Raw genomic sequence first — 26,997 nt, 5'->3', positions numbered from 1 at the left:
CAGCGCCGAGGGAGTAATGTTCCTTCCTCCCTTAAACTAAGGAGGGTCTCTCTTAAAGCTGTACTAACACTGTCCAATAAATACCTCTGGGACAGTTCAACACCAAGCTGACACAGAGTTTGAATTTGAATTTGATGCTGGCTTGCAATTCTTTGGATATTTTGAACTGGGTGTGCTACAGCAGATGCCTATCCTGTGTGTGAGATGAACAAAATAGAGGCAATACCTTTAACCAATTTTTTTGTAAAGGTCATGATAGTGCACACACATTTCTTTTGTACCAGCATTTGTTTACTCCATAATCTCTATTTCTGTCTCCCAATCATTGTAATGTATCTTGCAATAGACTGTACATGGTTCTGTACATCATAATCACGCTGCACTTTATTAGATTTAGTTCTGATTATTTGATATGAAACCAGATCTTATTGGGCACAGAGTATTTTTAAACAAACCCAGCCTGACATTAACTTTTCCATCTGCTGATCCTCCCAAGCAGGACGAGTGGGATTTCTGCTCCAAAGTTACAGTTCCCATTTTTACACTAATAACATTATTAGAAGCTAATATTACAACTACTAGAAATCTGAGCAAACTGTTGATCACCCAAAGAGGCAATTATTATGATGTCACCAGAATTTAAAATGTATGGACTTGTGTTATTGACTGTTATATATGGTCTATGGACTGTTGCTTGATCTTGAATTTTTCCACGTATCAGAAACGTATGTAATTACTTTCTATGATAGTTGTAATAACATTTAACACAAATGAATGGAAGAGGGCTTTGGCTCAATGCATGTTGTAATCATGTCACATAATGCATCTTGACCCAACTCTGCAGACAATCTGTAAGAATTTTTTACATTTGCCTGCATCCTAGAGGAACTGACCTACATAAAGGTAACTGGAGAATAAAGAACAACAGACTCAGATCCTATGTCAATGCTTAAATGCAAAGGTATTTTGGGATTAGTCACTTTTACAGTGACGCTTTAGCCTCCTCCAACCTCAGTTCTCACTGAGGAGTTTTACTCCTCCAACCTCAGTTCTCACTGAGGGGTTTTACTCCTCCAACCTCAGTTTTCACGGATAATCCACAAGTTCTTAAGTGAAATGACTGAGCATCAAGATCTGTTCCAAAAATACTAATTGTCCCATTGAATCTCTGCCTGGATAAACCATTCTCTCACCAGCCTACATCATAGCATATATTCACCGAGAGATTATAGATGATATTGGTAAGACTCATGAGAAAAATGCTCTCCTTACAATTTGTCCCTTAAATCATGTATAATTTTTTCATCATCATCAAAAAAAAACAACAACAAACAAACAGAGTCTCACATAAATAATGAATCAAGAACATCTCATCTACCCTCAGGTCTATTGGAACCACTGACCATACCTTACCACCCTGGCCTCATATTGCAATCAAATTAATCAGTGATCTACCCAAAAACACCCCAAACACACACTCAGGTTATCTGAGATCACTTTCTGAGGGCTTTCATCTGGTTCCTCTTCAAAATTTGCAACTCCATAATGGTCCTTCCTCCCTCAAACTAAGGAGGGTCTTAAAGCTGTACTAACACTGTAAAATAAATACCTCCGGCACAGTTCAACAAGCTGACACAGAATTTCTTAAAAACTCTCTAGCTGTAATTTGCTCATGACATTAAATTCTTATAGAAGTGAGAGATCATTGTTTTTAACCTTCAAAAGTTTGGTTTTGAGGATCAAAATTTTCTATAGCCATGGAAAAAATACATAGTTTATCTACAGGGAGATCTTTTGGTAACACTATATCATGGAGAATATTGTTTCCGGTAGAGGGTGCAATTTAGCTCCCACCGTTGAGAAAGGCTTTACCAATAACTAAAAAGTAATGTCACCCTATTTTTAGGATATGATCACAGATGACTACAGAGTGATAACCAGCAAGACTGGATGCTTCTACACAATGTACTTCCGCATACTATGAAAGGCTGGAAATTTCCACTGTTGACTGAATAAACCTGCTGGGGACTCAGTGAACTGATCATAATAGGTGTGTATCTCAGCAATAACCAAAAGATTCGCTGCCTCAAAAATATCTTTGATTCGACAGGCATATAATTGCGGCTGCAAAAACAACTTAATCAGAATGACCATCAGCACCAAATGAAAGAACGGAATTACTTCTATCATAGCAAGTCAGTTACTGACACTAATTCATACCAATTTGTTTGACTTATTCAAAAATACTGACTTATTCATACCTGAAACATGTCTATACAGGATTGTGTTTGCAACCCTGTCTGCCCGGATTATGTAAAAAAAAAACTCTGCAAGGATGCTCTCCCTCCCACTAATCCATGTGTGTTGCAGGTGGACAAGTACAGTACAGTCGTAAGTTTGCTACAGCATATAATAGCTCCGTCATTACCTAAGCCTATGAATTTTAGTTAGAATACAGTTCACACACTCTACAAGGGCATAAACAAAACAACTCTCAGCCTGATAGACAGTTCACCATTAATAATGAATTGAGTTAGCTTTTAAATCTGAGTGAGAAATAATGATGAAGCGTTATTAAATGTACAGGGCTTGCACTTAAAGGACTGCTATTATCACTGAAAGCAGGTGAATGAGTACAAGAGAAAGAACAAGAGATAGTGAGCATGAGCAGAAGATAAGTGTGTGAGAAAACAAGAGTGAGAATGATCAGAGTCCAGCTTTTACAGAGCCATCCACTTGAGTGGCCACTTGGCTCTGTCAATAGCACAACTCATTACTCTTCCCTTTAAACAGTGTCAGTGACACACAAGCTTTAATCAGCCAAGGCTTCGGCTAACAAACCGAACCGAAAACATTCTGCCTAATACACCTGCCTGCCTTCACACCTACTAGCAGAAGCACTGTAATGAATTTATTCGGAATATATGTAGATGGAAAAAGCATAGTGGTGTCTTTTTTTTTTTTAAACACAAGAATTTCCGTTTCCAAAAGAGCAGAATGGAGGAGTGGTAGAGTGAGCGAGGAAGAGGGGTGGAAAGAGACAGATGGAGTGTGTGAGCAGTGGTGGCAGCAGCAGAGCTACAGTAAATGGGTACCAGCCTCCCAAGACAATGCTGTCCATATGGTCTGGCAGTGCATTTATCCACCTCAACCATCAGAAACCAGCAGAGCCCAGCAGAAGCTTCAACCTGACACTCACAACTAAAACACACTCTGCAAGGCGCACATCCTGCTCGGTGCTTGCTGTGTATACACACACCATAAAAATAGAATTTACAGTGCAAACAAAACACAAATTAATTTACATGATACCTAGCAGAGGACAGGCACAATTATGAAGAAACAAATCTAGTAAAAAATCAGTATAGACATGTTTTTAATGCAGAACAGCAATTTTAACAAACACGCCATGGTTTGAAATGAAGTTAGTAGCAGCTCAACACCCATAGTGGCTAGGTTTTTAGCAAGTTTAGTAGTTAGTGTTTCAACTAGCCAGTATTTGCCATAAATATAATGTTATACATATGTATGTTTTAACATACTGTTGAAACAATCATAAACAAACCAGTTCACTGCAATGACTGTTGAAATGAGTGTGCAGTATTTAAATTCTGATGATCTGAATGATAATTCATAACATAACAGCTAGCTTGCACACTAAATCATACTACCAACCTAGTTTATGCAACATTGGACAACAATGCTAATCTTTTGTTAACAAAGTAGTTAATGTACCATTAGTTGTTACCTGTAGTTAAGGTTTTTCACAAAGCAGCCTCCAAACTGTTCATGTAGATTTTAGCATATTTTTGTGGTTTTGTATAAAATGTATGCTGAAAATTTAAAATATCACAAAAATCTATCCTATTAGAATCCACTGATTGAATGGTGTAATGAGAGACTCTTTTTCGTTGTGTTTCTAAGTATTTTAGATGGAAAAAAATTAGGTTCATTTATTTATTTTGTGTTCCTAAATTAATTTAAAAAATCCTCTAGTAATTCAGTTTCGTTAAACTGGTACAGTATGTGGGTGGGGGATAAAGTAGGATTTGAATGTCTTGCCATTACTGTAAAGTTGTTAAAAGAGATATGACAACTTAAAACATCAACTTTTTATACAAAAAAAAATTGCGATCTACTATATTTATACATGGAAAAATTGTCTGTAGTGTGTGAGTGCGTGAGTGAATGAGAGTGTGTGCCCTGCGATGGGTTGATTTGTCCAGGGTGGATTCTGCCTTGATGCCCGATGACGCCTGAGAACAGGCTCCCAGTGACCCGAGGTAGCTCGGATAAGCGGTAGAAAATGAGTGAGTGAGAGAGTGTATTTAAACAAATTTGCAATCACAAGCACACATGAAAGATGTGGGAGTCCATGCTGGTCAATACAAAACTCATAATGACCTGAATACCCCAGAAATCTTGACACCATGGAATTCAAGTGATTGTAAGTTTTACTGTCCTAGGCCTCTTACATTATTGCTTATAACCCAACTGAACAAACTGACAAAGCTCATGAATACCTCTTGACTCATAACTGCATGAGGTTAAAATTACATTGCATTGCATAGCCACATGATTGGCTGATTAGATAACTGGATGAATATTCAGTTGTAAAGGTGTTCCTAATAAAGTGGACAGCAAGTCTATAATAATTATTTCCACTTCAGTTCCAGGCTGTAACACTTCAAAATTATTGGAAAGGTTCATGGGATGTGAATATTTATGGTCTCATTATGTATGTACTGAGACCTGTGCAGTTCAGCCTTCCTCTCTTTTCAGTCTGGCTGTGATCAAGATGCACAGGCTCATGTATCTACAAGAGCGGGATTCTACAGCAGAGAAGACTAAACACATCCAGCAAGCACTAAAAATACTCTGTGAGAAAGAGGCGTTGTAGGTGGAAAGCAAAAAATGACGAAGATTTCAGCTCTGTTGGGCTGGGCTTTGCTATCCTCCACTAAGTGTTTGTGTGTGTGTGTGTGTGTGCAACTGTGAGCTGAGATTATTTTGTGATGTGTTTCTTTAAACTGTTCGTTTTGCAGTTCTCCATTTCTGTGATGACCTTTTACTTTTCTTTTTTTTTTGTTTGCTTGTTTGTTATCTTCATACTATTCTTTCCCAACTATCTACTGTATGCGTCAAACACACGCGTTGCCTGCTTGCATGTCAGTCTGTATGACTCTGTAAGCACTTAAAAATAAAACCCTGGGCTTTATAATTCCAAATATACATTAAAGTATGTTCTGTAGTATATTCTGTTATAACTGTTGTGTTGTCCCTTAGACTCTGTAGTAATAAGTGTCCTCCAAAGAAAGAATAAAATAATGCTGAGAAGAAAAACAAGCACATCAACCCAAAGAAAGACAAATCCCATCGGGAATTATAAAACATACCATACAGTCATGAGCTTTGGGAGCTCTTCCTCGGTTGATGGCACCATGGATACAGCCCTTAAAAACACTCTGCTTCCTATTTTCTCAAAACAGTGTGTGGTTGTCACCCAAGCCTACCCAGGAGGCAATATGCCAATCCACAGGAGCAGATAGTTCATGAAATACATGCAAGGAGTGCAGAGAGAAACTTCAAACCTCAAAACTAATGTTTCCCATTGCTTGTGCAGAGTGAGGAACTGTATAGGAAACACAAATATCACTTTGGAGGGATTTATTTCCCTCCACGCAGTTCTTGCAATCTATTGTGAGTGTATGTAATACCCATCATTCCAGACTGACAAACTGAGTACATTTTCAAAATAAAAATCCATTGCAATTCATCATTAAACAATCATGCTAGATGGCATCTATCTACATAAATATCTACATGTATACGTGACATTTACATGTATACGTGACATTTACATCCGAAAAGCCAGCAGCATTGTGGACGTCCCCACACACCCCTCACACACTCTTCACCCTCCTGTCGTCTGTAAAAAAGGTACCGATGAATTCAGGCCCTCACGACCACACTGCAATTGTTTTTTCCCACAAGCCATCAGACTGCTCAACAACTAAACTGAACTGTACAGAGCACAACACACACACTCACACACACACACACACATACACACGCACACACACACACTCAGCTGTGTGGACTGCACTGATATGCACCAAATACACACTAATCCAATATACATCCTCGTCTATAGCACCACCCTTATCAAATTGTTTACATCCTGATTTTGACACTTTTTTGCTCTTTGCACATGATATCTTGCACATTTCAGTCAATTGCTGTTTTGCACAACTCATTACAATTCCTCCTGTACAGTAAGTGCTGCTACTATATATTCCTGTATTTCTGCACATGTAATGTACTGTAGAATATACAGTATGTACACTGGTCGACACTGCTTTTGTGTATTGTCTTGTAGTGTTTTGTACTGTTTGTTACCCCTGTCTTTTGTCTTGCACTGTTTGCACCAGGTTGCAAAGATGCACTTTACAGTATGCGGTTAGGACTAACTTACTTTAAGTCCTTAGCTCTGTGTTGTTCCATGTAGCACCATGATCCTGGAGAAACGTTGTCTCATTTCACGTTGTACTGCTTCAGCTATATGTAATTGAAATGACAATAAAAACTTCTTAACTTGACTTGATCTCTCACAAATCTCTCTGTGCATCTATCTACCTTTCAGTTCTGTGAAGTTCTCTCTCACACTCATCAACTTAATCCTAATCAGTTCTAGCTGACTTGCATGCTTCACACTGCCAGAATTACACAACGGTCAGACATTTAATCTAAAAAACTAAAATATACTCTTGTGAAAAGATACATTATGTTAAAATAACACCTAAATTTTAGAAAAACTCCTTGAGACGATATTTGGAAGAAACCTTAAGAGAAACCAGCAGGGTTTTAAACAGGTAACTCATCCTTATCTGGGTGACACCAAATAGTGTGATTATAAATAATGTTCTTTCTACAAATAAAAGCACTATAACTTTCTAAAAAAAACAACAACACACACGTTAATTGCAAGAGCAGAAAAATGTCAGTGAGGGAATCTTTTCCCCATTAAATCAATCCGACATAATCATTGTGTTAAATCTGTGTGAAATTGTGGCAGTATTTGTTTAGGTGTATATGTCACCACAGTCATTTAGTTATGGTCATAACAAGCGATTCCTCCTCAGGTCAGGATCTTGTGATCTCCCTACACAACTCGCTGATCTGCCACTGCTTGCAACCTTGGAGTAACCATGTACAACCAACCGACTTTTCTTTTTCTCCCATGTTGCTAACGTGACACGCTCATGTCGACTATTTTTATCCACACAGGCTGCTCAGGTGCTTGTTCAGTCTCTTCATGACTACTGCAACTCATTGCTGGCAGTTATACATATGAATGCAATTTGTCCCCTTCAAATGATCCAAAATGCCACGATGCAGCTTGTTTTCAACCTGTGTAAGTTCTCACACACCATCTCACTGCTGTGTTCCCTCCACTGGTTTCAGGTAGCTATGCGCATCAGATCCGAAACACTGATGCTTGCCTACAAAGCCAAAAATGTACCGGCACCCTCTTACCTCAAAACTCCTATCACTCCTCGCACTGCAACATGCTCGCACTGATTTACTAGCACTGCTCAACCGGTTGAGTTAGATAAGACTATTTTCTGTTCTGGCATCTAGGTGGTAGAATGAACTTCCCCTAGATGTCAGAACAGCAGAGTTACAGTACAGGTTGTCTTCAAATGATGTGTGAAGACCTACATCTTCCTGAAACACTTAAACTAGACCTTGCATTCTGTGTTTGTTTTATGTATTTAAATAAATGAAAAAGTGCAACAATTCCTCCCAACAGAGTTTTAGTCTGTGACCTAGTAAACCAGTGTTGATGTATTCATTGATAGAGACTTCAAAGTACTTTTGTACATCACTCTGGATAAGGGTGTCTGCCGAATGCCATAAATATAAATGTTAATGTAGTTATATTTAGTAATCTTGGTGTTTAGGGGTTAGCGGGTTTGTCTGTACACAAGCAGGTGTATGTTGATCAGGTAAATGTGGGCTACAACAACAAATACAGTGGAGTAGAAGATTTATGTGAGAATAGCTCAAGACACTCATCAATACTGAAAGAGCTCTGCTTGACTGTAAATCTCTGCTCGTCTGACACGATCCCCTGCCTCAGTGAAGGATCTTCCTCGAGATAGAGAGGACTCAAGGGAACAAGGGAAACACGTAAAAGAAAAAAATGAAGACGTAGGATGCACATCGATCTAGAAGAGCGGACTAAAGCCAAGCCGTTTGGACATGCTGTAAATGTGTGTTTATCACACTTAGCAATGTGCACTGTACAAAACCTCCATAAATAGATGTGATAGACCTGTGGTCTTTCAATCTCTCTAACTCATCTAAGTCTTGCTAAATGGAACTCTTTACTGACTACAGTGCTGCCTCACTGACACCACAGAATCACCCTACATATGAAAGCCAATTACACTGGTTTGTTTGGGCTTCTTTTGCACTGTCTCTTGCACACACACATCCTTAAGAGACAAGAACTTTTCAAAGCTTTCCAGAATTACAATATGGGCTCAAAGCCCAGAATGTCCAGCTTTTAGTCTAGCTGATGACGCATGACTCTGCTTAAGTAAAACGACACCATTTGGGAGAAAAGAGGAGACGCGAGGAACACTACCTACTGAACAATCTGAAACGTTCGCTTACACACACACACACGTACACCGTTCCCACACACAAAGACACCATTTAGAAATGGACAGAAAGAGGGAGTGTGTGAAGCAGCAGGTGCTGATACCACACTTCAGTAGTTGTCTGTTTCACTGACTAAAGTCTTTGCTAATTAAAACCACAGAGTTTCAAGTGAAGTAATATTTGTCTTATATTGTGTTAAATATTTATCATGATTATCCGTACATAATTCCATAATACCATGTACATTCAGTGTACCTGTGTGTGAGTGTGTGTGGGTGTGTTTTCCATTTCCATCTGTTCTACTTTTTTCCCTCCTGTTTCTTGTCACATTTACATTATTCCCATTCATTATATCACTTAATACAATAGACACAAATTTTCCTATATATCCAGTTTGACCTACAGCATGAACTGCACCTTACATTCCATATTACACCCCAGCTTCTACTTGAGGGAAATCTTTTGTAGCGATCACCAAGACTCTCCGAATTAGTTAAAGCATTAGTAGCATGGAAGAAAAATACAAAAGGTCATATAATACTCTCTAAAATACGATGCAAGAAATTTTTATTTTGAGTGATGCAATAAAATAACTGTTATATTTCCTTATTTTAGTGTTTGTGATTTTGTATTTCAGAAATGTCTCTGATGGTCCAAAAACAAGATAAATATTTATTTATTCATTTCCTGTAACTGATTTATCTGTCAGAGTTGCAGAGAAATACTGTGTGTGAAGTAAGAACACACCCTGAACATGCACACACACATTCAAACGTATTAGCTATAAACCAGTAATGCTACCTGTTGCAACAAATGCCAAAAGCGATATTTCCATGCCAAAAATTTTTTTTTTGTAAAACATTTAGATTTACATTTAGGTAAAAGATTAATTGTGCTCAAAAATGTTTCGATCATTGTGGCACCAAAATAACATTTGCATTTGGCAGATGCCCTTATCCAGAGTGACATATTATCTCACTTTATACAACTGAGCATGAGCAAAGGTGCCCAGTGGTGGCAGATTGGTGGACCTGGGATTCAAGCTTCAACCTTCTAAGCAGTAGACCTAAGCCACTAGGCAACCCCATTCCCAAGTTGCCAACCAGCCATCAACAGTTCTTCCAAAGGATTTCTCTAAAAAACAACATATTAAATCAGTAAAAGGACAGGCCATGTTTAACAGAAATCTTCAAACATCATAAAATTATTTAAAATATTGCCTAATCATTGCAAAATGCCAGGCCTTGCAATCCACTGTATATGTTGTCCACCAACAACAGAGTGACAGGAGGATGGAGGACTCTTTGGAATGGTGTAGGGCTCTGTTCAGCTTACAAAATAATGTCATCAAGATACCAAGGTTCAATATTTACTTGGTAAATACAAAAGATACCATTTTACAAATCTGCTGAATGATCCAAAAGTCTTTCTGCTGCTATAGATTGTTTAAATACCAAAACATGACTTAATTCTGAATGTACATTGTTGAATGTCGAATGTCGAGCATGCAGAATTCTCATCGATAACATGCATAATGTTTCCAGTATTCCATTCTAAAGCCTTTTAATAACATTCAACAAATTTGTGCTATGCCAACATGATTCTACTAGGGTTTTTTTTTTTGAGAGGGGGACATTTATTAGCTTTTATTTAAAAATAGACTAAGGAGCTCAAAGGTTTCATTCTTTTACATTTGGGTGCAGGCAAAGTATTTTTAGCTGTATTAATAATTGTTAAGAAATAAACCTCACAAGGATAGTAAGACAAATGTATCGTGTGTGTGTGTGTGTGTGTGTGTGTGTGTGTGTGTGTGTGTGTGTGTGTGTGTGCAGTTATAATAGCTATCTAACTGCAGGAACAGATGGATTCTTATCTATCCTTGCTGTGAAGAAACATGGGTCTTACATGCAAACTCTCTTTCCCTCTCTCTCACTCTATCTCACACACACTTACCTCCAAGCAGCACTCCAATCCTCCAATTCTATTGCCTCTATTGGAATGTTTATTCATAATAACCACTTTTTAATACCTTTATTATTAAAGTGAAACAGAGAATGAAAGGAGAAGAGAACAAATTATGTTCCAGTACTTCCACTCTTATCCCTGTGTAACCAGTACATAAATGCTCAGTGTTTAACAATGGACATTATCGCAAAGAAGCCTTACAGAAATCTAAATTATAAATTTTACATTTAAATTGATTTCTGATAAGCAAGCCAGAGGGGACCATGGTATTTAAAACTATTTCTCCATGTTTGTCTTTTGTTAGCAACATGCAAGACAACTAGCTGTTGTGATTAGTGATGTATATTTCCCCCATAAACAGAATGAACTTTATAGTCTCTCTCTCTCTCTCCCTCTCTCTCTCAAATAAAAGAGTGTTTGTCATGAAGTGTGTAATCTAAACAGTGACTTTTCAATTTTTGAAACAGTTTTACGGTCAGATGATGTTGACTCGGCAATGAAGCGAAAAAGAAATTGGAATACAACTCAGCCAGAAGGAAAGAAAGCGATGTTACGTATACTGTACTGACCGCTCCTTTAGTATAGCGTTTTTGTGCATTTCATGTTACTCAGCATCTCTGCGCTTACAAGGGTTTTATAAAAATGTATTAGCTCTTATACCCCATTCACCTGTTTACAGAAGGATTGTTATTATATATCCAGTTTCCTTTCGTGTCCTCAGTTATCTTTAAATTATAGACACTTACATTATCAACATTGTGAACGCTTTCTCTGATTTATATGACATGCTCCAGCTATACAGTGGGAATGTGGCCGAATGCAATGCCGATACTGATGTCTTGAGCTGCATTATATGGTGTAATCTGACTTTTTCTCGATCCTGGTTAGAGCTTTCCTGATGTAACTAGGCAGGAGAAAGCCAGAGAGTGAGCCTTTGCAGCTGGAGCACTAGGACACTGCCTGTAGCACATGCCAAACCAAGAGCTAACACTCAGAGCCCTGTTGGTGTGTGGGAACAAATGGCTTCCTGAGGCTCATCCTCCAGTGGGTGCTAATGTATGGAGTGTGAAGCTATTGAAAGGCTCCACTGCATGATTTGCTTGTTGCTTTATCTATTTCTCTATTCATGTATTCCTCCCTTTTTTGCAGGATTTGTGTCAGTGCTGCTCTGGCACACACCGGAAGACGAACAGAGATCTGAGATAATATTAAACCCAGCTCTATGGCCTGATCTTTGACAGAAACCAACTGACTCACTCAGGATCTAAACACCAACTGGTCAGAAAAATATCTACATCTTCAGAAAAAAAAATCATACTGTTGGCAAAGGATGCTGTTGTCAGCAAGACTATTAAGTAGAGTAACAGCTCGGGTCTCTGTCCTTTCTATCTGTATTGACAGATAATCCTGGAAGTGAATTATTCACAAAGATATATAAGTAAATAGCACTCAAACACAGATTGATGTAGCTCTCGTGGCTGATTAGTGACACAAGATATGACCACATCCAGGAGCTCCATGTGCATGTACTTTGTCCTTTTATCCTAAACCACAACAATCCTATGACCCTCACACTTTCTGACAGACAAAAGATGTTGATGAGCTTTATCTGAACTGTTCTGAAGCTCTCTCAATCTGTTGAACAGAAAACCAGGGCAATGCTGGCACACATAAATATTTTAATGTGGCATAAATATTACTCCCGTGGGCTTCTATAGCACAGCTGCAGGAGCCTGTAATCGTTTTCTGTGTTTGCAGGACACGAGAATGTAAATGTGTAATCACAGCACAGACCCTATGTAGACAAGATTATAGCAGGACAGAGGAGATTTAAAAACAAAGGCAGAAACTGTAAGCACATGCAAGCTGAGTCACGTTCAATGATGAATAATATGTGAAGTAGATCTTGAGAGGAATTACAGCAGGCATAAGAGCATTGGCACTCCATACCCAGCCATTCAGGTTGGCACAGGATGGCAAATAAAGATAGCACCCTCATCTCAAAATTGCACAGCTTATTTAGATTTATTCCTTTACAGATATCGTGTTGAATGCCCAAAACTGTTTACCCAGATTGTCACTGACATAAAGAATGCAGTTCTTTATGTCAGTGCTAAAGAATACAATGGAACAAATTAGAAGCAAACCTTTTACTGACATTACAGTGAAAATCAGTTGATAAAACCAACTTCAGCATCTCCAAAAAAAAAAAAACAACTTCTTGAACACAACGTATCAGAGGAGAGATCACTGGCCGATGTAAATGAGGGCAATAGCCAACTTTTTATAAGTGTATCAAACACTTTCAGTCCGAAAGCTCGATTTACCACTAAGTACATCAGAATGATGTTATTTTTACCTGATGTCATTCTGCTGTGGAGGTTTCTTGTTCCCAACCAGGTTCACTGTTTTCGCTTGTATGGGCTTCTCCTCTCTGAAAAATAGGACAGAGTGTACAAATAGTGATAATAAAGCTTTTAAGCAGAAGCTTTATTAAAAAAAAAAAACATATCAGAACATTAACGCTGTAATATTCTTTAGAGTTATTTGGACAGATCTTATCCTACTAAACACAAGTTCATTAACTTTTACCTAGATCGCGCTACTATAGTATTAATACACTTATCCAGAGTGACTTACATTTTTATTTCAATTTATACAAGTACACAAGAAATATATAGAATTTATACAAGAAATTGAGGGTTAAGGGCCTTGCTCTGGGGCCCAGCAGTGGTAGCTTGGTGGACCTGGGATTTGATCCCATGACCTTCTGATCAGTCATCCAACACCTTAACCCCTGAGCCACCACATCCCGCTTATTAGACAGGTAACATGAAATATTCCAAAAGTTTCATTGTAGTAACTTTTTTTAAAAAGTGCTGTGCTCCAGCAAAAATCTTGAGCTTTTTGTTAGCTAGTTAGATATTTATTCATACATTTCCAAATGTTGTACAGCCTCTACAAATAGTGAGGAGAACTTCTCATGAATAGGGACATGATATGTTGTATTATAATGTATAGAACATAGATCTAAAAGTCTGAACCAAGCAACCTAATTTCTAGGAGAATAAAGGGCTGTGAAGAAGTGCCACTGTTTTGCTAGCACTGCTCAGAGGGACCGTTCACTCAATGGGTTAAAAACACACCGACCGTCACGATGACGAGGCACCAGGAGTTTAGTCGTGACAAAACGACGAGACAGAAATCTTTCACACCTTTCAGTCCTTTCATCATGTCTAGAGGTGATCATGTTGATTCTTTTAAAAAAACAACAAAAGGAAGCCCTTTTTATCACAGCTTTAAACACACTTGTCTCTGTTCATCCATATATCCCATAAAGGGCCTGTAGTGTGACATGAACACCAAAGGAAGTCTGTTACAGACTCTAGTATCTGATGCAGTGTTACAGTGAGATTGTTGTGCTGAGGGTGCAGTAACATCACCCCAGTGTGACATGAACACCAAAGGAAGTCTATAAGCGTGAGAATCAGTCCAGTCTGTTACACATTCTAGTATCTGATACAGTGTTAGTGAGATTGTTGTGTGCTGAGGGTGCGGTAACATCACCCCAGTGTGACATGAACACAAACACTGTCAGTGATTCTGTCTCAACCGGCTGTGAACCGCCGTGCACATGGTACAGCATTCACATGGAGCTAACAGAGCCATCGTTTGTGTTCCCTGTCAGAGCTTTACACCTGAATACTATCCACACTCATCAGTAAAGTGAAGACACGTCAATGAGACATATGATGGAGGATTATTTAGTAGTTATTGTAGATTATTGCTTAGGTGCTACAGCTGCTGAGACCCGAGAGGAGTAGTGTGAGTTGTCATTCATCCGTAACACACTGAGAGAGAGAGAGAGAGAGAGAGAGAGAGAGAGAGAGAGAGAGAGAGAGAGAGAGAGAGAGAGAATGTGCTTAAAGAGGGACGGTAAAGCAAACAGCGGCTCTCCTTAGGTGCGGGCGCGCACACACACATCCACCCACACACCCGTACACACACACGGTGCAGCGCAGGTGCACGTGCCTTGTATCAGGTGTGTATGGCACACGAAAACACACAGGCGTCTATCGGGTCGCATCCTTGTACTAAACCTATGAGAGGCGTTAGGTTTATAGATGGAAACATATGATCACGCGGTCTTACTTGAACATGGCCTGCTGCTCCTTGGCCTCCTCCTCGCGTTGCCGAACCATCACAGCCATGATAATCTTTCTCTCATCCTCTGTGAGGTGGCTGAGGTCCGGCAGCTCGGGCATGGAGGGCGGCGCAGTGGGTGGGCGAGGGCCGCCGCGGGGCCCCACCGAGGCCGACATGTTTTCCCCGTTCCTTGGCGGACTCGTGTTTCCGTAGCGAAAGCTTCTAAAGCCCGTGAATCACGACATGGTCCACGGGAGCATCGGCGGCTCACGCAAGCGTTGCAACCCTTTCATGGTGGCGGGGCGGCTGTTCGGTCGTAGGTGCTTCCCTTCTAAAACAGTTAGTTGATTCTGTCCTCTCGGTCTCCTACTACCCTGTGCCCGCCCTCTCGCCTCTACCCCCTCTCTCCGGTTATCGGTAGCCCATCTCTCCTCCGCAGGATGCTGCTCGATTACAGGATGCTTGTCTCTATTTTCCGGCTCGGAACGATGCTGATGCCGGGCTGAGAGTGAGTCGTCGAATCAGCGCGGCTCTTTCGGTTGGCTGAGGTGCCAGTGCCGCCAATGCCGCCGCTGTCAGGCAGACGGAACAGTCAATGGGACCGCAGCCCCTCGGGCGCGCGCATCCTCCGCACGGAGACGCGCGCACACTCATTTGAGAATGGGGCTCGCCGCGTGCGCGCCGCCTCTCATCTCCAGTCTCCAATCAGAGCGCACCGGTGACGCGCCTCTTATCCGCCAGCCTCCGCGCGCATCATCCCGCGTGCACGAAAGGGGACGCCGGACTATAAGTAGCGACGAGCGTCATCCCTGAACGTACAGACGCTCGTGCGCGCGGACAAATAAAGCTCTGGTGTCACACGTTAGTGAAAACAGCATATCGGACGTTTTACATCCACTGAAAAAGGTAGATAACAATGAGACATTTATAAACTATTGCGACATTGTGTCATGAATGTTAATTTAATCTGAGGGGAAAAAAGCATTTACTGCAAAATAAGTATTTTAATCAATAAATATGAGCGGAATAAAGACGTCAATAAACCTTTCAGGATAGCGTGTAAGGGCATAAATAAATAAATAAATAAATAAATAAATAAATAAATAAATAAATTACTTTTTTATCGTCGGTTAAAAAAGTAATTTATTTATTTATTACATAAATAAATAGTTACATTACATTTCTTATTTGTTAAAAGGTTTGACTCTTAGTTCAAGATGATCTTAGCTGTTGATTATTATTTATGATCTATTTCCTTCTTCAAACACTCAAATAGCTTTTATTCTACTTTAATATAATTTTATTTGTGTCAGTAAATATCGACGTGTAACCTGTTTATTTTGAAAAGGCGCAAACTTTTAATTTGTCGCCTGACGTCGCCGTGTGCTGTAAGACATCATGGTAACAGCATCCGTAAAAAGCTTCCTTTGCTTGATTCGAGTAATTATCTAGTTTATTTATGCAGCTTTGAAGAACATTTGCATAACTCTGCTTTAAACTTTTGAACCTTCACTTCAGCACTAAAACGTATTGCATGATTAAATAATTTGATTGTAATAGCGAGTGCGTATGTCTGTATCCGACAGATTTTGAGGAGCTCCTCGTACAATGTTGCCTGTTGTGGTAGTCCACGGTGGTGCAGGTCTCGTTCCCAAGGAACGAGCTGAGGTCTCCGTTGATGGGGTCAAGGAAGCATCAAGGAAGGGTTATGCTGTTCTGAAGTCTGGAGGCAGTGCTATGGATGCTGTTGTTGAAGCTGTAACCGTCCTGGAAAATAACCCAATATACAATGCAGGTAACAGTATCATGCCAGAAGAGTAAGGAATTATGCCATAATCCCATTTATAATAGAGGTCACACTCTTGATTTCATTCTAGCCTTCGGATGAAGTTTTGAAACTAGAGTAACAACTTCTACAAATGTATACTGTAGCAAAATGAACTAAGAGTGAAACAACTGAAATAAAAACCCAAAATCAAAATGCAGCAGCAATGACACCATGAATTATTTCAATAGAGAATATTAATAATAATATATTATTAGGGATGTGGGAGCCTAGTGGTTAAGTTGTTGGGCTACCAATCTGAAGATTGTGAGTTCGATTCCTATGTCCACCAGGTTCCTTAACCCTCGATTGCTCAGTTGTATAAAAATGAGCTGAAAATGTAAGTCGCTCTGGATAAGGGTGTCTGCTAAATGCTGTAAATTATTCTCATTATAGTAATATTCAAATTGGGAAAATCAGAAAGAAAATTCAGATCACTCATTTAAAACCAAACAATTTGATAGATAATGATGTAGATAATGATATGTCTGTTTCTGATCAGCACTTAGACCGTTTTACTCCCCTTCGTGAGACTGATTTGATTTCAAATAGTGCAGGCTATTTTGTACTACCTCAAGTAGTAAAGGCTACAGCAGGGAGCAGAGCTTTTTCTTGCAAATCGCCGCAGTTATGCAACAGCTTTCCGATTAGTGTTTGGGACTCTGACACAGACTCAGTCTCCAGACTGAAAACACATTTGTTTAGTTTAACTTTTTTTATGAATAGTTTTTATTGGGTAAAGGAGCACATGTGGAGGGTTTATACAGGAACAGTGTGACTGTTGTATTTGTGTGATTTCAGGGCGAGGCTCAGTATTGAATCTGAAAGGAGAAGTAGAAATGGATGCTCTGGTGATGGATGGGAGCACGCTGGCTTGTGGTGCCGTGTCTGCAGTCAAGAGAGTGGCTAACCCAGTTCGTCTCGCCAGGCTGGTCATGGACAAGGTACAGTACATTTATGAGAGTTTTATCTACAGTTATACACATACACCGCTAACCCCTTCTGAATATCTAACTCTTTACTCAGTTATTAGGCAGTTCAGAAACCCTACAGTATATAGTGGGGGTTATTATAGCAGCATATACAGTAGAATAGTGCAGGTGGTTATACTGTAACAGCATAAGTGCACTAAATCTGTATCTCAACAAAAACAAGTGGGTGTGATGGCTAGGTGTCCACAAACTTTTGGACATATAATACCTTTTGACACATACAGTATTTGTCTTGTGGATATTGCACAATATTGAATAAAAATACATCATGTCCCAAAAGTTTTTTTTTTAAATTAAATAAATAAATGTTTTTTTTTTTTTATTTAAGCATTAACACATTCAAAACCCTGGAAGTGTTGCTGGAACTGAAAAGCAGACATCCATGACCTCCAAGGACACAATGTTCTAAATAAACAAAGGTAGTTGTGGTTGGCAAGTTGATTTGGTTAAAACATGACTAAAAGTCATGTACTGAAAACACTGGGATGGGCTGTTATAGAAAAATAAGTTCAGGCTGGTAACAGCACACTATAAAGTGTTTAATTACTGTATTTAGAATTTCAAGAAGAAACATGTTTTAGCAGAGGATTACATGGGTATTGTCTGAGTTCAGCAGAGATGTGCCTTTAAATTGTAAAAAGATGGGACCATCTTTTATATGGATCTGTCCTATACAAAATGTCCCAGGCCTAAACCTCATTTTCAGAAATGATGGTAGTTATTAACCCCGTGTTTAACCCAGTGAAAGAGCTGTGCTTCAAGTTAAAGTTAGCCATTCTTACTCACTCACTCACTCAGTCACTCAATCAATGATTTTCTACCGCTTATCTGAACTACCTCGGGTCACGGGGAGCCTGTGCCTATCTCAGGCGTCATGGCAGGATACACCCTGGACGGAGTGCCAACCCATCGCAGGGCACACACACACACACACACACACAAATTTCCAGAGATGCCAATCAACCTACCATGCATGTCTTTGGACCGGGGGAGGAAACTGGAGTACACGGAGGAAACCCCCGAGGCACGGGGAGAACATGCAAACTCCCCACACACAAGGCGGAGACGGGAATCGAACCCCCAACCCTGGAGGTGTGAGGCGAACGTGCTAAGGGACGGTGGGGAGGGCCACCGTGCCCCCCCCAGTTAGCCATTCTTTAATAATAATAATAATAATAATGCATTTTATTTCATGGCGCCTTTCAGAACACCCAAGGTCACCTTACAAGCAATATACAGGTCATTGCATAAGACAAAACACATAAACAAACAGCATATATATATATATATATATATATATATATATATATATATATATATATATATATATAAGTGCATTTAAGTCTCAATAAAACATGTTATAAGAAAGCCTGTATAAAAAGATAAGTCTTAAGACGCGTTTTAAAAGTCAGCAAGCACTCGCTATTGCAAACATCGAGGGGAAGTGTGTTAATTATAAATGCAACTATATTATTACAGTTTTATACATTGTAATATTATAATTATTATAGAAATAATTCTAAATGAAAAGTTGTGTGAAAGTTTTGTGTAAAAAGGTTCAGGACTGCTCATTGTCTCCAGATTTTAGGAAAATGCTACATACTAATAGTTGAATGTGGCAGTCAAACCCAGGTATTACAGAATGTAACTTGTAACTGTTCACTTTATATCATAGATCTTTTATTTAATCTGTATCAATGACAATGATGATGCAATTCCATCTTATGTCACATCAGGTATCAGCTTTGTGTGGGGGGGAGTCTAATTATAAACTGTTTCAGTGGCACTGGGAATGAAGTAAGGAACAGAACATGAAGGGACATCAGTTAATTAACAAAGGAAGGAAAATAATGAACAACAAGATAGTTGCAATTGTTGACACTACCACTACTGATACCTTACATGTTGTTGCCTGTTATCCACTGCTGTTATTCAGAACAACCGATGATAAAAGTAATGTAATACTGTACTCACAGATAGGCTAGTACACAGTGTGCCGGTTTGGAATGTAGCAGGACGTGTGGATTAAATGAAATGGCATGATTACAAAGTTTACTTGAGGCTAAATACGTATTCGGACTTTTCTTTAATGTACATTTTAGTTAATGCAATTTTTAAGTGCATTCATTAGATTTGGCAGAACATTTTGTCCTCTGTACAGCACCACAATGGATTTGAAATAAAACAATTTAGCGATTGAAGTGTTTTAGCTTTAATTCAAGGTGTTTAACAAAAATATAGCATTAAAAATATAGGAATACCAGCCATTTTCCCCTCTCTATTTTCACAGGCTAAAAAGTAATTGGACAAACTAAAATGAATATAAGGATTAAAAAAAATCTTTGAAAGCAAATCCTGAAGTTGAATCCTGAAGCCTTAACTGTGGCTGCTTGTTTGTGGATCTTTCTGCCTTAACTAACAAAAAAACAACAGTTATTTCCCCTCAGTGCATTTATTAAGCAGATTAAATGATGAATTGATGCATAATCTCTCCTAAACACTAAATATCTCCTTACATTTACTTTATGCAGACTAGTCACGTGTTTCTGACGGGCAAAGGGGCTTCCGAGTTTGCCAAGGACATGAAGATCCCTGAAGTGACTGAGGAATCTCTGATCACAGACTATTCCAGGAAGCGATGGAAGGATAACCTGTGTCCAGACTCCAACCCTGTGCTGAGCCAGATGTAATAATTGTTTTTTCCCCACTAACCATGCCTACAAACTGTAAAAGATATTTGCTGTTATGGATGTAAACAACAAAGAAACAGCTTTCCTAGTCAAGATATTTTCCTGCTAATCAGCTTGTTTCTAATCGATTAGGAGTGTGTGAGTGTAGCTAAACGATATTAAGTGCATAGGTCAAATAAACCAACACAAAGGTGGAGAAAAAACAAACAAATACAGTAAAAGCTGTCTGTACAACTTCAAGCTTGACAGTTGAATGCTGCCACACTCCTGTATGTGTGTCTGTACGTGTGTCTTGCAGGGGTAAGATGGGCACAGTTGGAGCAGTAGCTGTGGATGTGCAGGGAAATCTTGCTTGTGCTACCTCTACAGGTGGCATGATAAACAAGTTGGAGGGTCGTGTGGGAGACACTCCATGCGTAGGTGAGTTAGAAACATGGAATCCTAATGCACAGCACAGTGGATTCTGAGTTTTTAGTGGTATTTCATTTTTACACACTAGAAATTAAGATGTACCTGTCGAGCTAACCATCTGTCAACAGCACATTGTAGCTGAAATAATCTGACTTTGCCTTCTGGATTTTGAGAACCAACTGTCCTCTTTTTGAGGAAAGTTTTCTTTGTTCATGCTCATCACCACAGAAATGGAATCAGGAGATTTATATATGCATAATGGCAATATAAGATGGTTATTTCATTGTTTTCATTCGTGGTTCAGTAGATGATTTATTTCATGAAGTATCAACTATAAGGAGTAACGTTTGTAGTGGTTTGGTTTTTATTTGGTTTGTATGTCAAACAGCCTAATAAGATGGGTCCAGGCCAGATGTAATATTTTCTATCCCAGTTCTCAGTTCTCTTGTATTGACTCACTGCATGTTCAATAAGAAGGGCATTGAGAAATTGTGTGGGAGTATAAGCACATAATTGTAAAAGACATGTAGTCGTTGTGATCACAGTTGATCTTTTACCTTTGGACATGCAAGATTGTCTATCATCCTGCCACTGAAGGGCTTGCTGAGTTAATCCTTAACTTTGATTATCAGGTCCCTCAAATCAATACACTACATATTCTAAACAAACTTCTGAGCCACATGAAGATTTTTGGCTTTTGCATTTAAATGGCAATCAGATGTTTTTAGCTGTTAGTCCTGAAACAACAGTCTATATAGCTTATTTATTTTTACCCAATTACAATAATTTTCTTCAATTATCTTTGCCTACTGTATAGTGTATTCAATATTGTAAGGTTCGTTATACCTACAGTACGGTGGATAAGTGTTCTTCTGCCACCTAGTGGTGCACCTAGTCATTACAACAAAGTGTAATGAATAAATTGAATAAATTAGTGCAGTTGTAGTAGTTAGGTTAAATGTAGGGATGCAGTTTTTCTTTAGAATAGATATAGTCCAAAGCACATGACTGGCAATATCCCACAATATCCTTAAAATTTTTCACTAGCAGAGCTACCAGCAAAAACAATTTTGGCTTAATTTGGCCACATAATGTCAACAGTAATTCCAGTTGTTTTTTTTTTTTTTTTGTTTTTTTTTTATGTGTGTGTGTGTATGTGTGTGTGTCAGGGTGCGGTGGCTATGCAGATAACAAGATTGGGGCAGTATCACCTACTGGTCATGGAGAAGCCATCCTGAAAGTCACCCTGTCCAGGCTTATACTTTTCCACATGGAGCAAGGTACTCAGTACTTCTGCATGCTCAGATTACATAGCTAAGTGAGGCCAGTGAGGAGGCATGTAAGGTTTTTGTTTTTTACATGTTTAAAAGTTTGTTTGTGTGTTTGTTTGTTTTTTACTACTGTGCTGTTTAATTCTGAAATGTAAAGATAATCCTTAATTTCTATAACACATGGCTCACGATAATATTTTATAGAAGTCACAGGTTTTTAGGAATTCACTTGTTCTTGTATGTAATTGAGTCTGTGTTAAATTATACAGTGACTTGTATAGCAGATGCTCCACATAAACTAAGTAAAAGTTGCTAGCTATGGATATGGTTTATATTGATTTTGTTTATGTAAGTTTTCTGTAATTACACATTTATTTAGCATTTTTGAGAGAACTACATAATGCACTGGAAACCAGCTCAACACTCTTTGTTGTTTAGATAGATCTTGGTGTGTGTGTGTGTGTTTGCTACAATATAACGTAGTGAGTGTACAGCTTGTATAACCGTGTAAATTTGCTGTCCCCTCAAAATAACTCAACACAGCCATTAATGTCTAAACCACTGGCCACAAAAGTGAGTACACCCCTAAGTGAAAATGTCCAAATTGGGCCCAAAGTGTCAATATTTTGTTTGGTCACCATTATTTTCCAGCACTGCCTTAACCCACTTGGGCATGGAATTCACCAGGTTGCTAATGGAGTCCTCTTCCATTCACGGAGCTGGTGGAAGTTAGAGACCTTCTTATAGCCTACACCATCTTTATGTAGAGCAACAATTATTTTTTTTCAGATCTTCAGAGTTCTTTGCATTGAGGTGCCATGTTGATCTTCCAATGACCAGTATGAGAGAGTGAGAGCGATAACACCAAATCTAACACACCTGCTCCACATTCACACCTGAGACCTTGTAACATTAACGAGTCACATGACACCGGGGAAAGCTAATTAAAGATGGCTAATTGGGCCCAATTTGGACATTTTTAGTTCGGTGTGTACAAACTTTTGTGACCAGCCGTTTAGACATTAATGGCTGTGTTGAGTTATTTTGAGGGGACAGCACATTTACACGGCTACACTGTACACTTACTACTTTACATTGTAGCAAAGTGTCATTGCTTCAGTGTTGTAACATGAAAAGATATAATAAAATGTACAAAAATGTGAGGGGTGTACACACTTCTGTGAGATACTGTACATGCTGTAACAGCATAGTCAAATATTTCAAACAAAGGCCAAAATGATTAATGTATATGAAGTCATTTAAAGAAAAACTGTTTTGCAGGAAAAAGCCCTGAAGAAGCAAGTGACCTTGCCCTGGCGTACATGTTTGAGCGAGTCAATGGTCTGGCTGGAGTGGTGGTTGTGGACCCCAAAGGGACCTGGGCTGCTCGTTTCAACAGCCAACAGATGTCCTGGGCTGCTGCACAGCAAGAGCAGCTCCACTATGGTCTGTACAAAGGCGAGAATTTTACTGAGCCAATATAGTGGCCAGCATGCTCACTGAACAAGCTTGTCTCAATGACAAAAAATATTGCCTTACGCTATGATTTTCACTAGATAAAATTACCATCTGCTGGCCATAGGAATTTATCGCCTACTGGAAGCAGTTGATTGTTTATACATTCTAATTATATTTAAAAGATGAGTGGTGTCATTTAAATTAAATATTGAGTTTAATGGGAAAACAATATGATTCTGATTTAGTTCTAAAAATCAAACAGAGCACTGTTATCCACTAGATGGAGATAAAGCACATTTCAAGAGAAAATACACAGATCAACCATAACATTAAAACCACCTGTCTAATATTGTGTAGGTCCTCCAGCAAAACAGCTCTGACCCATCAAGTTGCAAGGTGGGGCCTCGGTGGGCTACTCTATATCTTAACTCTAAACTCTACTCTAAATCTTAAAAGCACACAGACATCACAGTTTTTTGTGCTAATTTAATACTTAAAGGTGTAGGTCTTTAGACATCATTTGAGATTGCCAGTGTTTCAGCTGTTTGGGGCATCTAGTGGAATTTTATTCCACCACTAAGGTGGGACAGAGGATAGTCTTGCCATATTCCTCAATCCATTCCTAAATAATAATTTCTGCATTATTCTGCAGAAACAGGCCTGTGTCATTCAAGAATGAGTTGGAGGCATGAAATGGTGTACTTGGTCCGCAATAACGTTTTGGAAGACTGTATGTGTCACGAGTATGTAACCTCCATTTGCTTGCCAGGACCTAAGGTTACCTGGTAGAACATTGGCCAGAGACTGGAGCAGACAGGCTAGAATTCACTCCCGCACGCACCTCAGTGAGCCTTGGGCGTCTATGACTTTGTTGTTGGTTCACTGTTTGTCCTTCCTTTGGCCACTTTTGGTAATAAGTAACTCAGATCCTTAAACTTTTCCTTCTTCCAGCCCACAACATCAAGACCTGACTATTACAGAATGCCTAATATATCTCACCCAATTGACAGGTGACAACTAAACCTGTCATGTTATTCACTTCAGCGGTTTTAATATTATGGTTGATTGCTGTATCTAATCAGTGTTGTAATGTAACGGAGTACAAATACTTCGTTACTGTACTTAAGTAGAAATTTCTCGTACATTATCTGTACTTTACTTCGCTATTTAAATTTAAGTCAACTTTCACTTTTACTCCACTACATTTCCTAGATAAAATGTATACTTTTACTCCGCTATATTTCCTAGATAAAATGTATACTTTTACTCCGCTATATTTCCACTAAACATCTTCGTTACTCGTTGCTACAAACTAAAATCAGAAGAAATGTGTGCGACTGCAATAATGGAGGTTTGGCGAATCACTGCTCCTAGATTGCATTACGCTCCGTACGCTCTACAGAGGAGCACAGGCACGCACAGCATGCACGCGCAGTCAGAGCTGGAGGCATTTATCTATAACGTTAATCGGCGGAAAGCCGCAGATACGGCAGCCAAAAGCAGTGAAATTTCACTATTCTTATTACCGAGTTGTAGCACAAACAAAATATTAATGCAAACAATCCATTCGATACTAAATAAAAATAACAGTTATTGATTTGGTCTTTGTCTTGTGAATATTTTTTATTAATGACTTAATTCATTGGACACACTGTTTGTAGAGAATGCACACATACATGAACTGATTTGATTCAAGACTGGCATCATTACATCATGCATAAAATTTTGGTGTCCACTTTTGCCCTTTTAAATAATACCATAACTTTACAATATATATAACCATATCATACATAATATAAAACTCTTCTTGTTTTAAATCCTCACTGAGGGCTAAACCCCCTAAAGATGAAATCCTAGAACCGCCCCTGCTCTTATGCCTTCCCGAAAATCACTGAATTTTTACTTTTTACTTTTACTTCAAATACTTAAGTACATTACTGTAAATATCAGAAAATTACTTTTGATACTTAAGTACAGTATATATCAGATACTTTAAGACTTTTACTTGAGTAATATTCTAACAGGTAACTTTCACTTCTACCAGTCTTTTTCTAGTACGATACTTGTACTTTTACCCAAGTATTGCTTTCTAGTACTGTAAACAACACTGTATCTAATTGATATGCTCACTCCCTGTTCTTAATTTCTACTGTTACTGTTTAACAAATATTGATCTTTATGCATTGACTGATTACTTTTCTCAGGAAATCTACAAAATACAATCTATTATTATTCATAAAGCTACGACTGGTATGTAATGTAAATCTGTACTTTAATGTTTAGTCTGAATGTCTGCAATAAATGATCATTTATTTAAAATAATTGTTACTTTTTTGTTTGCATCATCACATCTGTTTTGAAATTATCTGCCATTTGTAAAGGGACATTCGGTAGAACTGGAGCACTATACTTATACAACAATACTGACTTTACTCCTTCAGACATACCACTCTAGTGTCTAGCAGATTCATCCACAATTGTGAGGTAGCTAAATTTCCATCTAGCTGGAATCAAGCTTTCATTTACACATCCACCCTCTTAAATATACTCTTGAACATTTACTCTAAGACAGCAAACCGATACTCAGAATTTTACACCAGTGTCTTCATTAGCCTAGTTTATGCCCTATCCTTGTTATCTCAGCTTGTTTAATTAGCCTTTGTTAGCTTTGTTATAGGAGTTGATTACCTGCTGCTTTAACCATGTAAAGCAAATGAACACCTGGCAGTACAAACATAATGGTTTCACCCTACTGTAGAACTGATTTAGTAAACTGTTTTCATCAGGAAACATAGTCAAGAACCTTCATTGGACAAAGCTTTAAACAAAGTTATCAAATTTTAAAGACAAAATGCCATAATTTTTTTAATAACATATCTTCTTTTCGAAAAGCTTGTTTATTGTATGGGTGGGTAAAGTTTTGTTTTATTGTTGGATACTGACATATGGAAGTGCAAAGAGCCATTCAACATTCTGAACCTTGTGGCCTAAGAAGTGTACAAAAGATATCAGATGTTTCACAACTAACTGCAGACTAATTAATATAACTTTTTACACCAACCAACACTACATAACACATTACTTATCTGAAAACACTGCAAAATACAGTTTTCTTGCTAAATTGGTGTCTATTTGGAAAAATCTCAACAGCACATAAACTACAGCTCCGATTTAACTAGCTCATAATAAGTCCTTCAGGTTGTGTTAGTGGGTCTGCAGGTGGAAAGTCATGAATAGGATTAAAGATCATTTAACTAGGTACAGTATGACTAATATGATATTTATTATGGAAAAAAAAGTTGGTGACTTATCCAGATGATACATAAATGGAGTTTAAAAATATTAGCCAGACGTGCATTAAAGAGTTTATTTTGGAAGTTGATCATTTTCCTTCCTAAGACATGGGCAGATTTATCTGAGTTGAGTAGTGAGTTAGAACTGAAAATTTAAAACCAACACATCAATATTTTTTATATATACATTTAAATGCCAGTGTGTAGGGTTTATAATATTTGACCTGCACTGTTCCAGCCATTTGTGTAAGGGTAATGCTTCTCTAATGGTGGTAA

The 26,997-nt window shown here is 38.6% G+C and overlaps 2 protein-coding genes across 9 annotated transcripts in view; one reads left to right on the top strand and one right to left on the bottom strand.

The window, feature by feature from the left end:
- LOC132847369 (regulating synaptic membrane exocytosis protein 1-like) overlaps positions 1-15,406 on the bottom strand; it is a 71,124-nt gene extending 55,718 nt beyond the window's left edge. For 5 of the 7 annotated variants that reach the window (XM_060872592.1, XM_060872596.1, XM_060872594.1 and 2 more), the window contains exons 1-2: positions 14,788-15,406; positions 12,995-13,069 (exon numbers count right to left, since the gene is read on the bottom strand). In XM_060872592.1, coding sequence (XP_060728575.1) covers positions 12,995-13,069; positions 14,788-14,957 — 245 coding nt within the window. In that variant the 5' untranslated portion in view covers positions 14,958-15,406. The remainder of the gene's footprint in view (positions 1-12,994; positions 13,070-14,787) is intronic. The other 2 variants (XM_060872597.1, XM_060872595.1) reach the window with 2 other exon arrangements.
- A 125-nt stretch (positions 15,407-15,531) lies between these two features.
- On the top strand, positions 15,532-25,732 carry asrgl1 (asparaginase and isoaspartyl peptidase 1). 2 transcript variants are annotated; one of them, XM_060872602.1, is made up of 7 exons: positions 15,532-15,687; positions 16,368-16,576; positions 17,408-17,550; positions 20,130-20,284; positions 20,587-20,708; positions 21,869-21,979; positions 23,252-25,732. In XM_060872602.1, exons 2-7 carry the CDS (start codon positions 16,390-16,392, stop codon positions 23,452-23,454), a joined length of 921 nt encoding a protein of 306 aa, XP_060728585.1. In that variant the 5' UTR covers positions 15,532-15,687; positions 16,368-16,389; the 3' UTR covers positions 23,455-25,732. The 2 variants fall into 2 exon arrangements, with proteins under 2 accessions (XP_060728585.1, XP_060728586.1); XM_060872603.1 differs by lacking the exon at positions 15,532-15,687 and adding an exon at positions 16,157-16,221.
- The last annotated feature ends 1,265 nt before the right edge of the window (positions 25,733-26,997 follow it).

This window comes from Tachysurus vachellii, chromosome 6 (genome assembly GCF_030014155.1).
Source record: "Tachysurus vachellii isolate PV-2020 chromosome 6, HZAU_Pvac_v1, whole genome shotgun sequence".
In the NCBI taxonomy this organism is placed as follows: Eukaryota; Metazoa; Chordata; class Actinopteri; order Siluriformes; family Bagridae; genus Tachysurus; species Tachysurus vachellii.
This window is presented reverse-complemented; position numbering and strand designations above follow the sequence as displayed.